At 35.8% G+C, this 13,554-nt stretch overlaps 1 protein-coding gene across 18 annotated transcripts in view; it reads right to left on the bottom strand.

Annotated features, from left to right (window-relative positions):
- Positions 1 to 13,554, bottom strand: part of C2CD5 (C2 calcium dependent domain containing 5) — a 66,818-nt gene that overhangs the window by 30,551 nt on the left and 22,713 nt on the right. For all 18 annotated transcript variants that reach the window (XM_084283818.1, XM_084283819.1, XM_084283820.1 and 15 more), the window contains one exon: positions 11,677 to 11,785. In XM_084283818.1, coding sequence (XP_084139944.1) covers positions 11,677 to 11,785 — 109 coding nt within the window. The remainder of the gene's footprint in view (positions 1 to 11,676; positions 11,786 to 13,554) is intronic.

Genomic DNA, 13,554 nt, shown 5'->3' with positions numbered 1-13,554 from the left:
AGCAAAGGAAAACTGTTTTATATTATATCATGTTTTCTCTTCACACCATTAGGTACCATTTGGCAAATACTGCTAATGACCTTCCTATGACAAAAAGTGCAAAGGAAATGATGTTATGACGAAGGAGTTGAAAGTGAGCAACAGGTGAAGCAACTGGGGATGAACAGGGAAAGTGCTGCGGAATAAAGAATAAGATTACAAGCCAGAAGATGACACCAAAAAAGAACGTGGTCTGACAGGAAAAACTGAAAGAGAATGAAGTGTTGAAATGGAACAGATATGCTTAATGGGATCAGAAATGGCAGAGATAGAAGTGACGGGTCCCAAATTCTATTGAAAACATGTAAACTTTCCTCCACAAGAAATTTATCATTTAAATCAAAGTTTAGGAACAAGTTCCTAAGAGTTAACGCAATTTTCTCACCTAGCCTATCTACGAAGATGACTTATCATAATGGAATCGTATCATATTGTTGTGAGGTTGCTCAACACTATGCCTTGCTCAGGTAACATTTAACCCTTTACTGGAAATCTGTTCAACATCAGAAGTAACAAAATTATTGAACTACAGTAATATAATTGATCATTTTCATTCTTATTAAAGATAACCATTTTCCAGCCATTGTCTTCAAATGTTCACAAGATCAGGCCCAATATCTTTCAAAAAAATCCAACAAATTCTCATTGTGCAAGTTCAAAATTTATATTGTAGTCATGCATAAACAAATGCTTGTAAGCAGAGGACTCAGTCTCCTTTAAGACATTTAACTGAGTCACTATTTTTTCACTTCCAGAGGCCAAATGTGAATCAGTATGTTTATATATTAATACTGTACATTCACACACAGTTTACATGAACTTACCTTTGAATATTAAAATACAAAATGATTGTCTACAATTAAGATCAAACACCATGACATTGCAGTAATAAATTGATACAAAACACTGAATGCAGTGCAATGTGTAGCATTCATATTCTTCTGACAAATATTTTCACAAGCAGCCTTTTTTTGACACGAGCCACACAATTTCACATGGGGATGCCACTGTAGCATTTACAAGTTTAGTAAAGCTAAGGATCTACATAAACAATTAGAGGAGTTAGGGAAGCAGGATGGCATGTGTCCAGTACACTCCATAAGAGTGTCTGTTGCTGTTTTTTGCTATGGCAAAAGCTTAAGAACTAAGGGTTTGCAAAGCAGATTCAGCAGACAGTAGCCAGAAACGGTGGGTATTTTGGCGCATGCTTGGATCAGGTGACAGTACAGACTGAAAACTATGGCAGCTCACTGAAATGGTTACAGAAAGTAATGGCCCTGGATTCTAGGTGGAAGCAAAAAGGCAAGCATACATAGCACTCAATCACAAGCTTTTCTAGCAAATCTATCAAGAAGTTTATAGCAAGGTTTATCTAACCTCCAAGCAAAAGAGTCTGCAAAAATTACACTGCTAATATACGCCTTTTGTTGGAAACTAAAGACTGAATATTAAACCTACTTTCATTAACATTTAAAAATTGGCGTATTTATAACAAAGTGGAAGCAAACTCTACTGTTTCTGGAGTTGAAGACTTGAGAAACAATGCTGTGAACAGTACAGTACTCTATAAAAATTGTGCCAACTCCAAGCTCCTTCAGCTGAAACCTTCCAAACTTACGTTATTAAACAACTCCAGTAGTTACAAACATTGCATTTATTTGGTGCCCCAGGTGTTTCTTTTGGCCAGTTCCCTAAGCCACCTTATTTCTTGCCATCAAAATATAAGGTTGACTTCTATTAGACAGCATGTTGTCCTGTTAACAATACAGCCAACCTTTTTCACCTGGCATACTTGCTTCCTCCAAATCAGAAAACACCTGCATCTTTCCAAAGTTATTTCCTAGAGGTCCTCTTCAAGGTCTTTCAAGATTTAGCCATAATCTGCACTAGGCAAGGTCCCTACAGATTTTTTAAAACTTGAAGAAAAACTAAGAAGAACGATTTCTGAATTACACAGATTGTACTCAAGAGTTACTGTATTAAAGCTGAATCCCGAGACATCCTGGGCCTCATTCTTAACATCCTCAAAGTTGCAGGAATGGGCATAGTTACCATGCTTTTATACTGCAAACTGAGCTTCCTTATTCCTTCATTCTAAACCCGTTTCTATTAAAACCTATTAGTCTGCTTATACAGGAGCGAATGGTTTTTTTGTTTGCTTGTTTTGTTTTCTGGGTGTGGGTTGGTTTTGTTGTGGGAAGAGAGGTGTTTATTTATTTTTATTTTACGTTATTTATTTATTATTTAAGAGACTCCTTTGTGTAGAAGCTCCCTGACCTACAAGTCTAATTTGAACCTCTCTGGTCATCCCATAGATAACAGTATTTATCACCTCTTTAAAATATTTAACAGTAGGTGTACAAAAAGCCTCTTGTCAGTAAATTTTAAACATACAACCTGGGTAGCAAATAAGTAATCCTACAACACACCAAGACTAATCTACAACTTAAAAAAGATTCTCAATGGCACTCCAACACCTTTTTTCCCCTCTTTAAATTGCTCCGTATGTTTAAGACCAAAAGATGTGAAAATGAAGAACTTTTATTATGATATAGAAACTGAAGGAAATCGATTACTGTGATGTATCAAATAGAAACTAAAATAGACCAGAAAAGCAAAAATCAGTGCATAAATGCCAAAGAGAAATGGTACACTTACTCCTACAGACAAAACATCCAGGCTAGAGAATAGTACTGTGAGTGCTTTCCTGCCAACCTATGAAATGAGGTCAGAAAGCACCTCTCTCATTTCTCAAGCCCAACCTGCTGAATGAGAAGAAAAGCAGGTATAAACGGTGATGTTGAGGAAGTTCTTCAATTATTGAAGATGCAGCATTAAGATCAAGGATTAGAATCGCATCCAGCCTTCATGCATTTACAGGATGCATTTACAGCCAGTATTTCAGCTGGCTGATCGAACACAACCATTCATTTGCATGGCTTGTCTTCTATCAGGTTAGTCAGGCAAAGTGACTCACTCTGCAAGCACATGATCACCAGAAGACTGCAGGACCACATGGCAGAAATTGTGCAGAAAAGTAGGATCACTGCTTTTAGTGACAACTCACTGTTGGAGTGTTTAATACCAAGATACACCTCTAGATGAGGAAAAAACAGCGTTTCACTTTCTTACATTCCCACAACTCCTGAATTTTCTTATACTCCAAATTCCATTAAAACCCCCTACATTATTGCTAGAAGACTGGAGAACACGTTTTTTTCTTTTGTAAGAAAAAAAAAAAAAAGAGAAGTTGCTTTAACTAGAAAACAGAAATAAGTGTCTCTGTAATTCCTGTTTCTCTGATAAGGGTGAATATATTTATAATTCAGAAAGGAATGTATAGAATTACGCTTCCATCCAGGAATTCTAAAATGAATCAAGATGTTTTAATTGTCATACCCCTAAAAAACAATGATACAAATCATACTTCAGAAGTTTGGCACTTGGAATCCTGCCTTAACTTCCAAAGAGCTAACTCTCTCAGCCTTATGATCATAAGCAACCTCACATTGCTGACATCCCTAACACCAAGCCTTGAGACATTCTTAACACGTTCCTAATCTCAAACAAATAATCCTTGTAATGGGTGAAGCACTCAGATACCTGAAGGTTAGCATCTTCTAAATCTCACAAATGACATCACAAAATACAAATATTTTATATGAACCAGTGTGTAACCTACGCTAATTCAACCTTGTAAATCTAAACAATGTCCCACATGAGAAAAAATTAAGTACCTGGATTTTCACAATGACAAAAGCCAAGCCCCCATTGTTCTACACTTTGTCTATCAGTCACGCACTGCAAAGTATCTATGATTGGTATCAGGAATAAGCAAGCAAGAACCACTTGGACAGACCACAGCACAATTTAAACTTTTCTAGACATTGCACATAGTCTTTGAGGAAACAGTTTTCCATAAACTGGTTCAACCAAATCTGCTGAAAAATACTACCAGCATCCACGATGGTGACACGGCCTTTTAACTCCTCCTTTAAATTGCAGGTGGAGGTTTGATAGCAGTAACACAAGCTACAAAATAGCATCATTTAAAAAAAAAAAAATCTGTAATACCACCAACATGGCAATAATAATTTGGTTTACAATGAAAGAAAATCATCACGTAACAACTAAAATGAACTGACAAAATATGCTGCATTTGAAGATTTAAAAAATGTTGTTATATATACATATTAAAAATTAAACCTAAAATTAAACTATTTAGAAAAAAAAAATCATCCTCACCATATTTCCTTAGCACTATAGTATACTTCCTTAGTTGCCCAGACATAATAAAATGTTAATACCAGAATTATTTTGTCTCTGGAAAATTAGTGAGCCAGGCTTCTGTCTGTCACTCTAGTTTTTAGTTATTATCTCAATCAGTCATTCTTCCTATAATGGTGAAGTCTTATAATTGTGCATAAGGTTCTTCTGATAACAAAATGAATGGGACATTAAGTATGATATAGGAATGTTTTAACTGTTCCTACTATACTAACAATTGCGATGTCTGCCATTTTGACAAGCTGATAGGTAATAAAGAAACTACTACCCAAAGCTGGAGATTACCTGAGCTCGTTACTCAGCTGTAACAAGTCAAGGGTTTTTAAAACAAGGCTGCCTATTTTACAACTAGTATCACAAACTGACCTACAGGTATGTTCTAAAGTTTTAAACAAGCCTAACTATTTGGAACCTTAAATTAAGCAAGAATATTACTGTATCTAACAATCATTGGAAGAAAAATACAGAGTTTCAAACAAAAATATTAATCTCTCAACAAACACAGCTGTTCACAGACAGGATTGCCGCTTTCTTGTTGACTGCCATGCAGACAATCTACCTCACTGTACAATTGTAGAAACAAGATTACATTATTTGGCAGGAATACTGTCTCTGCATTTCCCATTCCTTGTTTACATTCCTCATGCTTTTATGCATTACATACACAGAACCTGTGCATACATCATTTCTATACACTCACAACCATTTTTTTTGTTTGATTTTAAAGACAAGCTAGCAGAAGAGCCATCTCTAAATTTCTACATCCAATGAGTCTTTCCTACAGTTACTTTTGGAGCAAGTTCAGGACCTCGAGACCCCACTAATAGAGGCAAAATCTCAGAACTTACAAAAACCACTAAAAATATTTCTGCAAATAAAAATCAGTAAAATGGCTTGGGTTGGAAGGGACCTTAAAGACCATCTTGTTACAACCCCACCACAATGGGTAAGGAGGCCTCCCACTTGATAAGGCTGTCCAAAGCCCCATCTAATTTGGCCTTGAATACCCCTAGGGACACGGCATACAAAGCTTCTCGGGGCAACCTGTTTCCAGTGCCTCACCACCCTCTGAGTGGAACATTTCCTCCTACCATCTACTCTAAATCTCCTCTCTTTTAGTTTAAAACCATTCCTCCTTGTCCTATAACACTATCTGCATGTGTAAAAACTCACACGTGTAAATCCTCTGAAAGTACTGGAAGGCTGCAATGAGGTCTCCCCATAGCCTTCTCTTTCCCAGGCTGAACATCCCCAGCCCTCTCAGACTTTTTTCATAGGAGAGGTGCTTCAGCCCCCTGATATCTTCACAGCCCTCCTGTGGACCCACTCTAACATGACCACATCTTTGTGGTGTTGGGGGCCCCAGACGTGGATGCAGCACTCCAAGTGGGGCCTCACAAGGACAGAGTAGAGGGGACCTGGAGAGGACCCACTCCCTCGCCTGCAGGCAAACCTCTGTTGATGCAGCCCAGGATACAGTTGGCCTTCTGGGCTGCAAGTGCACACTAAAACCTCAAAGACAAATTCTACACTGACAATGATCAGCCTTTGTTCAGTTACTTTGTTCAGTTTGAATCTACTCAAAACTCTCTAAATGAAAAATAACACACAATCCCCCCCAAAAATTATTTCATTAATTTAAGGGTAAGTTAAGGGTATACCTACTTCAAAAGAGCATTCAAAAACCATTCACATTAACTATAAAAATATTTGGAATTACTCACTCCTCTGAAATGTTTGCAAAAAAGTAGAGGAAAGTAGCACTGAAAAACATCATATACTAATAGACATACTAATAAACTGTGAAAAGCTAAAGATCCATTCAGGTATCATGTAGCTTTTACTACTCCTCCTCCTGTTCATAAAACCTTCTGACATCCGCCTTGTCCATTATCATATCATGACGTGTAAGTCAATCTGGAGATTCTTCTGGAAACAGCTAGAGGTCAAGCTGAACATTCTGTCTTGCCTGCTTGTTCTAACAGCAGCCGTATTACACACTAACAGAAACATTCTGACATTTTCTACTGCATTCTTTCAAGTACCCACGGGAACGGGGTTAAGCTGAGGCAGGGGAAATTTAGGCTTGACATCAGGAGGGGGTTCTTCACAGAGAGGGTGGTTGCACACTGGAACAGGCTCCCCAGGGAAGTGGTCACTGCACCGAGCCTGTCTGAATTTAAGAAGAGATTGGACTGTGCACTTAGTCACATGGTCTGAACTTTTGGGTAGACCTGTGCGGTGTCAAGAGTTGGACTTGATGATCCTTAAGGGTCCCTTCCAACTCAGGATATTCTGATTCTATGATTCTATAAGAATGCCACATTTACGTCCCAGAAAGCAGCAGTATGAAATGTAATTTGCACATTCACCGTATGTTTGTCTTTCTGTAAAGAAAAGCATTCAGTTTCGGAACCAAAATGTTTTCAGGCTTTCCTCTTACATTTCCCCACACACAAAACTATCATTCTGGAGAATTTCACACTCCAACAGCAAGTCTGGAATAACACACAAACCACTCAGGAGATCCTTGGGAATTTTATTAAACATTTTTTCTCCTTCCATGTTTCTGACTACTGGAGCCAAAGAAGCACTGTTAGAGCAGCTCCCTGAATGAGGAGGTTAAAAATGGATTTAAGCACACTGAGTATGTTAGTCTATGAAACAGTTGTATGCAAAAAGGGTCTCTATTCAATGAGTACCTCTTACTTGCTAAGAAGCCTTCCTTCTTTACATTTAACTTTGATGAGAAAGTAACAACGTCTTGTGGACTCAGGTTTCCTTCCACATTTTTATATTTACAGTGTATCTTCAGCACCCTGTTCCAGTGACAGCACCACAGGATTTCTTCCATTGTATTATGTGCCCTCTTTTCTAAGAATTTGTGCCCTTACCTCTCTACTTCTACTTTGCAGGTTCATCTTGATCATCATCTTTTGAAATCTTTACAAACATTTAAACAATTATGTCACTGAACTATATACAATTCCCAGATGTTTAGGTAGTTTTTTTTCCCTTCATCCAACAATCAGCCTGTACTTCCACATTTGATTTTAATGCATTCTCAAATCTCCGCAACTTTTCACCATCAGATACTGTTGTTGTATCTTACACAAAAAAGCCTCATTTAAAAAATAAAAAAAAGAAAAAGAAAAAGGGAATATCCTTCCATATTCTTCAGTGTCTGTACACAAGTTACCTGACAAGCTTAAGTGAAGTCTGAACACTTAGAAAAAGGAAAGTAATTTTAGCCTACTTGTGGTTGTTGGTTGCATTCTTGCTGAAAGGAATGCAATGTAAACATGTAGTAATGTTTTTCTTAATCTGTATTTAAAAAAAAAAAAAAAAAAAAAAAAAAAAAACTCTCTGCTCTCCTTCAGGCCAAGTATTAGCAAGCAACAACAGAGCAAGTAAGCGAGCTCTAGAAGGGGGGAGATGAACAGAAATCTCCTGCAGTGATTTCTCAGTAGTAGCAGATTTACATAGCACATTCTTTATTTCAATCTAAGACGGGATTAATGCATGTAACCTAAGCTCTACTACAAAACTCATTATCTATTGCACATATAGATTCGTAACAGTTGGAAAAGACCTCCAACCGTTCTCCTACCACCAATATCACCCACTAAACCATGTCCCTAAGCACCACATCCAACCTTGATATACAACACCTGATCTATTGCCTTTTTCCTCCCTTCTTGTTCAGCAACACACCAATGAATGAAAAGAAAACATACTTCCAGGAATATGAGACATGACCTGCTCAGTCCCTGACCAGTACGATAAATCAAGACTGCCAGCAGAGCACTGCTGACCCATGTTCAAGGCAACAGAAATGCTGACAGTTCTTAAGAGAGGTATGAACTCTAAAATTAGACTTTGATTTAGGCCTCTCTAATCCAAAATTCTTGTATAATCACCACTTCAAGGTATAAAATGCATGTAACAGACATATGCCTTCTCTTTTCTGTTCTCTCTAAACAGTTTAGACTGCTGTTTTGGATAATTCATCAAGAAATGAATTCAAGACTAGCTTTCCCTTAGCTTCAAAGGCTTACATTTCTGGATCACTTTCTAGCCTAACTTAACGTAGGCTAGAAAGTGTCTGAACAACTCAGTTACTCCATTATTCTCGTAAGTTTTTCCATCGTAACATCTCCCTAAACACTATATCAAAGAAGCAACAACTAATTCAAACTTTTCAAGGTAGCATAAAAGATGTGAAATTTCTACACCTTTAAACACTTTAGATCAGGCTTTGATACACCAATAATAAATCTGGAAATTCCATAATGTTATTTGCATATGGAAATTAAAATTCAGTTCAAAAGACTGTTTGAGAACAGACAAATTTATAAAATGAACTCTCAGTTCTAGTTTTCCAGAACATGTAATGTGGCAAGGAACAAGGACACAAAAATAAGCTGTTTCACATACTAACTGTAATTGAACTGTTTATAAGATGAAAAATGTATACAGATAGTATACCAAAGTAAACCAAAGTTTAAAGTATGACTGCAGATAATTTCCAAAAGCATGTGATATACATACTGCAACAGTGCAGTAACAGCAAGGCAAGTTTGATTCTGAGAAGAAAAAAACACAGAGGTCAGCTTTCTACCCTTTTGCTGTGTCAGCTTTAAAAACTTTACTATTTGGCAAGCTCTGCTGACTTTGACACTACATAGAGAGAAGTTATGCCTCTGCTTCTTCCAAAGTATTTTGTTTCCAAAGAAAAACAGTGGGGAGAATGATCCTCATTTCTTGCCAGAAGAGACCAGTATTCTATACAGCTTTTATGCAAACTGTACCATCAGCTCTTCCATTTTCTCTGCAGCTGTACACATTTTGATTCCTAAAACTGCACATAAAAAAAATAGAACAGTGGGGCTTTTTTGACATTAAGTTTTGAAGTGATTTTAGAAATTCCAATAATTATGTTGTAAGGCCTGCAAGCTAAATGCATTTTACAATACAGGAATTATGAACCAACAAATTCTGGACTATATACCATCCTCTTTAAGCAGCTTGTCCTCTTAGTAAATTTTGTCTATTTTTCATTCACTCAGTCTATTTATCTCTAAAATTTACAATAAACATATTCATTGATTTCCTGAAACAGACAGAAGTACAGCCATTGTTGAAGAAATTTCAAGCTCATGCAAAAAAAAAAAAAAAAAAATCACACCTGACATGATTCCAACTATATAAATCAGAACCCAAACCCGTTCTCTTTCTCTAACTTACTTGTTTTCCAAACACTTGGCTGAAAGCTAAGAACATGAGTATTCAGCTTTTCAGATATTACTATAATCTTAGTAATGCTATTTTTTACTAAAACGATGTTTTGCAATTTTAAAAAAAGCCTTTAACAACATTAAAAAGTAATACATTGTGGAATTTGATGCTTAAACAGATTTAAATTTGAAGCATTAACATAATGAATATCCTAGAGCATTTCTAAGAACTTCACTGAGCTGCCATAATTTCTGTCAGCGTATGTAGTACCAAATGACTAGTAAAATACCTGAATTGAAACTATTCCAGTCTAGCAGTTTGTATGATCTTGTGTTACCCATAATTCCGACAAAGGCTGAGTTCAAAACAGCAAATTAGTAGATCAGTTATAGGAGCAGAATAGTGAAAAAAAACTACCAACAAGAACACAATTGACAACACCACTCCACAGGAACTGGAAAGACACAGACAGCAGAGTTAATAAGAGGCTGAAATAGAAAGGGAAAAAAGGAGCATGCTATAGCAATCTAGCACTAGGCGTGATCAAAGTGTACAGCATACAGCAATTATTGTGTAATCATTATGTTCTCAAACAACCTCTTTTATTGTTCTTTCCTCTTCTATATTTTCCTGCATATTCACTTGCCAGCTTATATGACTCCTTTAATACTTTACAAACTTGATTCAAATGCTTAGTATGACCATCACTGCATAAGATTTTTTTTCTTACTACTTCACCTTCCCCTCCATCGCCATGTCCCTTTATTCTCCTGTTTTAGTTTTCATTGTTTTGAAATACAATGAGTTAGAAGTATCATGCATCTTACATTCACTTGTCAGGAGCAATCTATAAATCCCACAAAAAAAAATGCGAAATGTCACTTAATTGTGCAAATATGCATCTCTACTTCTATTATTTCTCATCCTGCTTTCACTCAGTAGGCAAGAAATAAGAGTACATAATGGAAGATATCATTTTGGAAAACTCCTGAGCATAAACAATTTTTTTTTTCCATTTTGTCTTAAATTTATCACATAGCAAATTTCATGTAAGTGATCTGTATTGTGTCAAAAATACAGAAGTCTATGACAACTTTGTGGCAAAAAAAGGACACAAATTATATGTTGACATTTATCTTAATTTTCTCTACATTTTTATAAATAACATCTTAAAAACAGGAAAAAAAGAACAGTGGTATGTACTGAGATGCTTTAAAAAAAAAACCCTGACGTAGTTTTCTTGAATACAAATTAAGTCTGTGATTTTATTTTATTTTATACTGTCAGTTTACTGCAGTAACAATCTACCTGCTTCAAGAATTACTTGCCTTAGAGCAATAAAAAGAAAATAGGAAATAAAAAAGAATTATTTATTTTTTTTTTTAAGATGCATTTGCACGAATTTTGTTTTATTACTCCTGGCCAGTGCATGCAAAACCACTATCGGTGCTATTTTTGTCTCTCATCTGTCTGCATTTTAAACGCACTTGTTAACTCCTGCTTTTTAAATAGTATCTCTGCTTGTCTCAGTGAATATAACAGAGTCAGCAGCCACTTAATTCTGATTTCAGAACTAGGACATGCAAAATACACTTTCTATTATTGGAGTTCCCTTGTAAATAATAAATTAAAATATTAAAGGATTGTTATGTATATGTTTTTAAGTAAGAACAGAAACAACACTGTAAAGGTGTTATCACCTGAGGTTAAAAAAAAAAACACATATTGAGCTAAACTGTTGCAATTAGTCCTTAAGATTTGCAAGGAGCTGAAAGTTAGAAAACATTTCAAGCATTTAATTTGATTTTCATTTGAATGGACAACTGTTTAAATATTTGGAAGTAGACAAAAATTAATTAAACCCTCAACAATTCAGAGACAGTTCTTGGTAAAGTTACTGGATTCAAAGTACTTTATAATTTCATTAACTTGCTGAGAGATTTCTCACTGAAGACATACCCTCTGAATGACTATAATTGTTCATGCTTAAATTATTGCTTTTAATATACACTGTTAGAAGAGATCTGCATCTATAATAATACTGGTATTCTATAGAGTTTCAAAGATTATAAGTATTGCAATTGGACTTGGGCAAGATTTGTGTCAACATACCAGGATTGTGAATGCGATCCAAGAGCTTCACAGAACGCGCACTGACAACACCTCCAACATGGACAAGGAAGCCTGGTGGAAAGGCCGTCAAGGTAAAAAACGGAAATTCCTGTTATGAGTAAAAAAAATAAAACAAAACATATCAACCTATATGCATAAGCATATCAAGTGCTTATCAACCACTGCTGGATGCCAATAAACATGCAGTGAACTGGTAATTCCCCTGGAATACAAGCAAAGCAGTTACATTGGGCCAAACATACCTTCAGGCTTACTAAGCACTGTGTAACCATTCATCTTCATATACCAATAGTATAGTAAAAGTCGAGATTCTAAAAATGTAAAAATACTTTTCCCCCATAGATCTGCATCCCAAAATAGTATTAATTAATGATCAAAACGTTATGTATTTGTGTTATTGGTCAACTTTTGGGAGGCAGCAGAGCACCGTAATTTTACTCTTATTAGCTAATGAAAAATAAAGGAATATTTTCCTCCAAATTCTAGGGTTTATTGTTACATCTGAATGCAGTTTGATCCTGAAGCACAGTGTAAACCTAATTGTACTTCTGCAAGACTGATGAATGTCTCATAAATATAGCATAGAATAAAGCATAAGTCTTTGAAGTACAACTAGGTTCTTAAAAAAAAAAATCAATTCCTCTTTCATTTACATAGATTGGTTTTACCAATTCATAAATAAAATGAAGAATTAAGTTTTGGCAATTGTTTGAGAACATTTATACAAGAGGCCAGGTAAGAAGTAACAGTTTTTCATGACATACATGACAGAAAATAAATCTTTCATACTCAGGGGAGATGAATCCCCAAATCGGAATATTTTCTAAAGAGATACTCTAAGGAATATCTATTATACATATTATAGCATATGTATGGGGGAAAGGTGACAGATTCAGCAATTCTAAGTGCAGAGGCAAAAAAAAGTAAAAGAAAAATCGTGCAATCATGGTTTTTGTAGTCATGATGAATGGTTAAATGGTAAAAATAAACAGCGCCATTGTATATGAGAAAAAGTACAGGATAGATTCCCTTCTCACATACTTGAAGCACTTGCAACAGTATAGTGCAACTGAGCTTCTACCTAAATAGTGTACATGCTGCAGATTAAATGAAGATCACGGTTCTTCCAGCAATACATGGCATGAAAAATCCTCTTAAGCTAAAGCCCAACATTGATTTGAAAATGAACACTTCAGGATTATTACTACCCATACAAAGGTTATTTAAACTCTTACAACTCTTAAAAGATCCTACAAACTCCTATTTTTCTGGATTTTCAATTATTTTACAGAATTTCAAAACTGAGGCAAACTTTGTAAACAGTAGTAACAGTAGTGTCAACAATCATAAGCAAATAAAAAAATACTGCATGCGCATTTTATGAAGCAATTAAAAAGTCGGAATATTTCACCACAGGACTCTGCAAAGCTGCTTGGCTAATTTGTCTTCAGGAGCATCAATGGATCTCTAAAGAAGGCTAGAGAAAGGATTCCACCAGATGGTTGCACCAAAGCACAAAGTGCTGTGAAGGTCACGAGAGTAGCCAGAAAACCCTGACTACAACACAATCTAGACTCCTTTTCTGTACTGTTTTTCATGCCAATAAGAGGAAAAATTCCAGTACAGCAACACTTTGTCAGAACTGTTTCATTTGTGCTTGCTACATCAACTGTTCAGCGATTCACAAGTACAGCGATATTTTTTTCATTTAATTCTATGGCACCTATTCTACATAACTTAAATATATCGTAGATTTGCTTTGTCCCATGAAAATAGTTATCCTGCATTTGTAACATTAAGAATTACTAGCTAGCTTTCCCAGAACTACAGAAATCATTTTTAAAATTTTAATGCGTG

This window comes from Netta rufina (genome assembly GCF_964035555.1).
Source record: "Netta rufina genome assembly, chromosome: 1".
NCBI lineage: Eukaryota > Metazoa > Chordata > Aves > Anseriformes > Anatidae > Netta > Netta rufina.
This window is presented reverse-complemented; position numbering and strand designations above follow the sequence as displayed.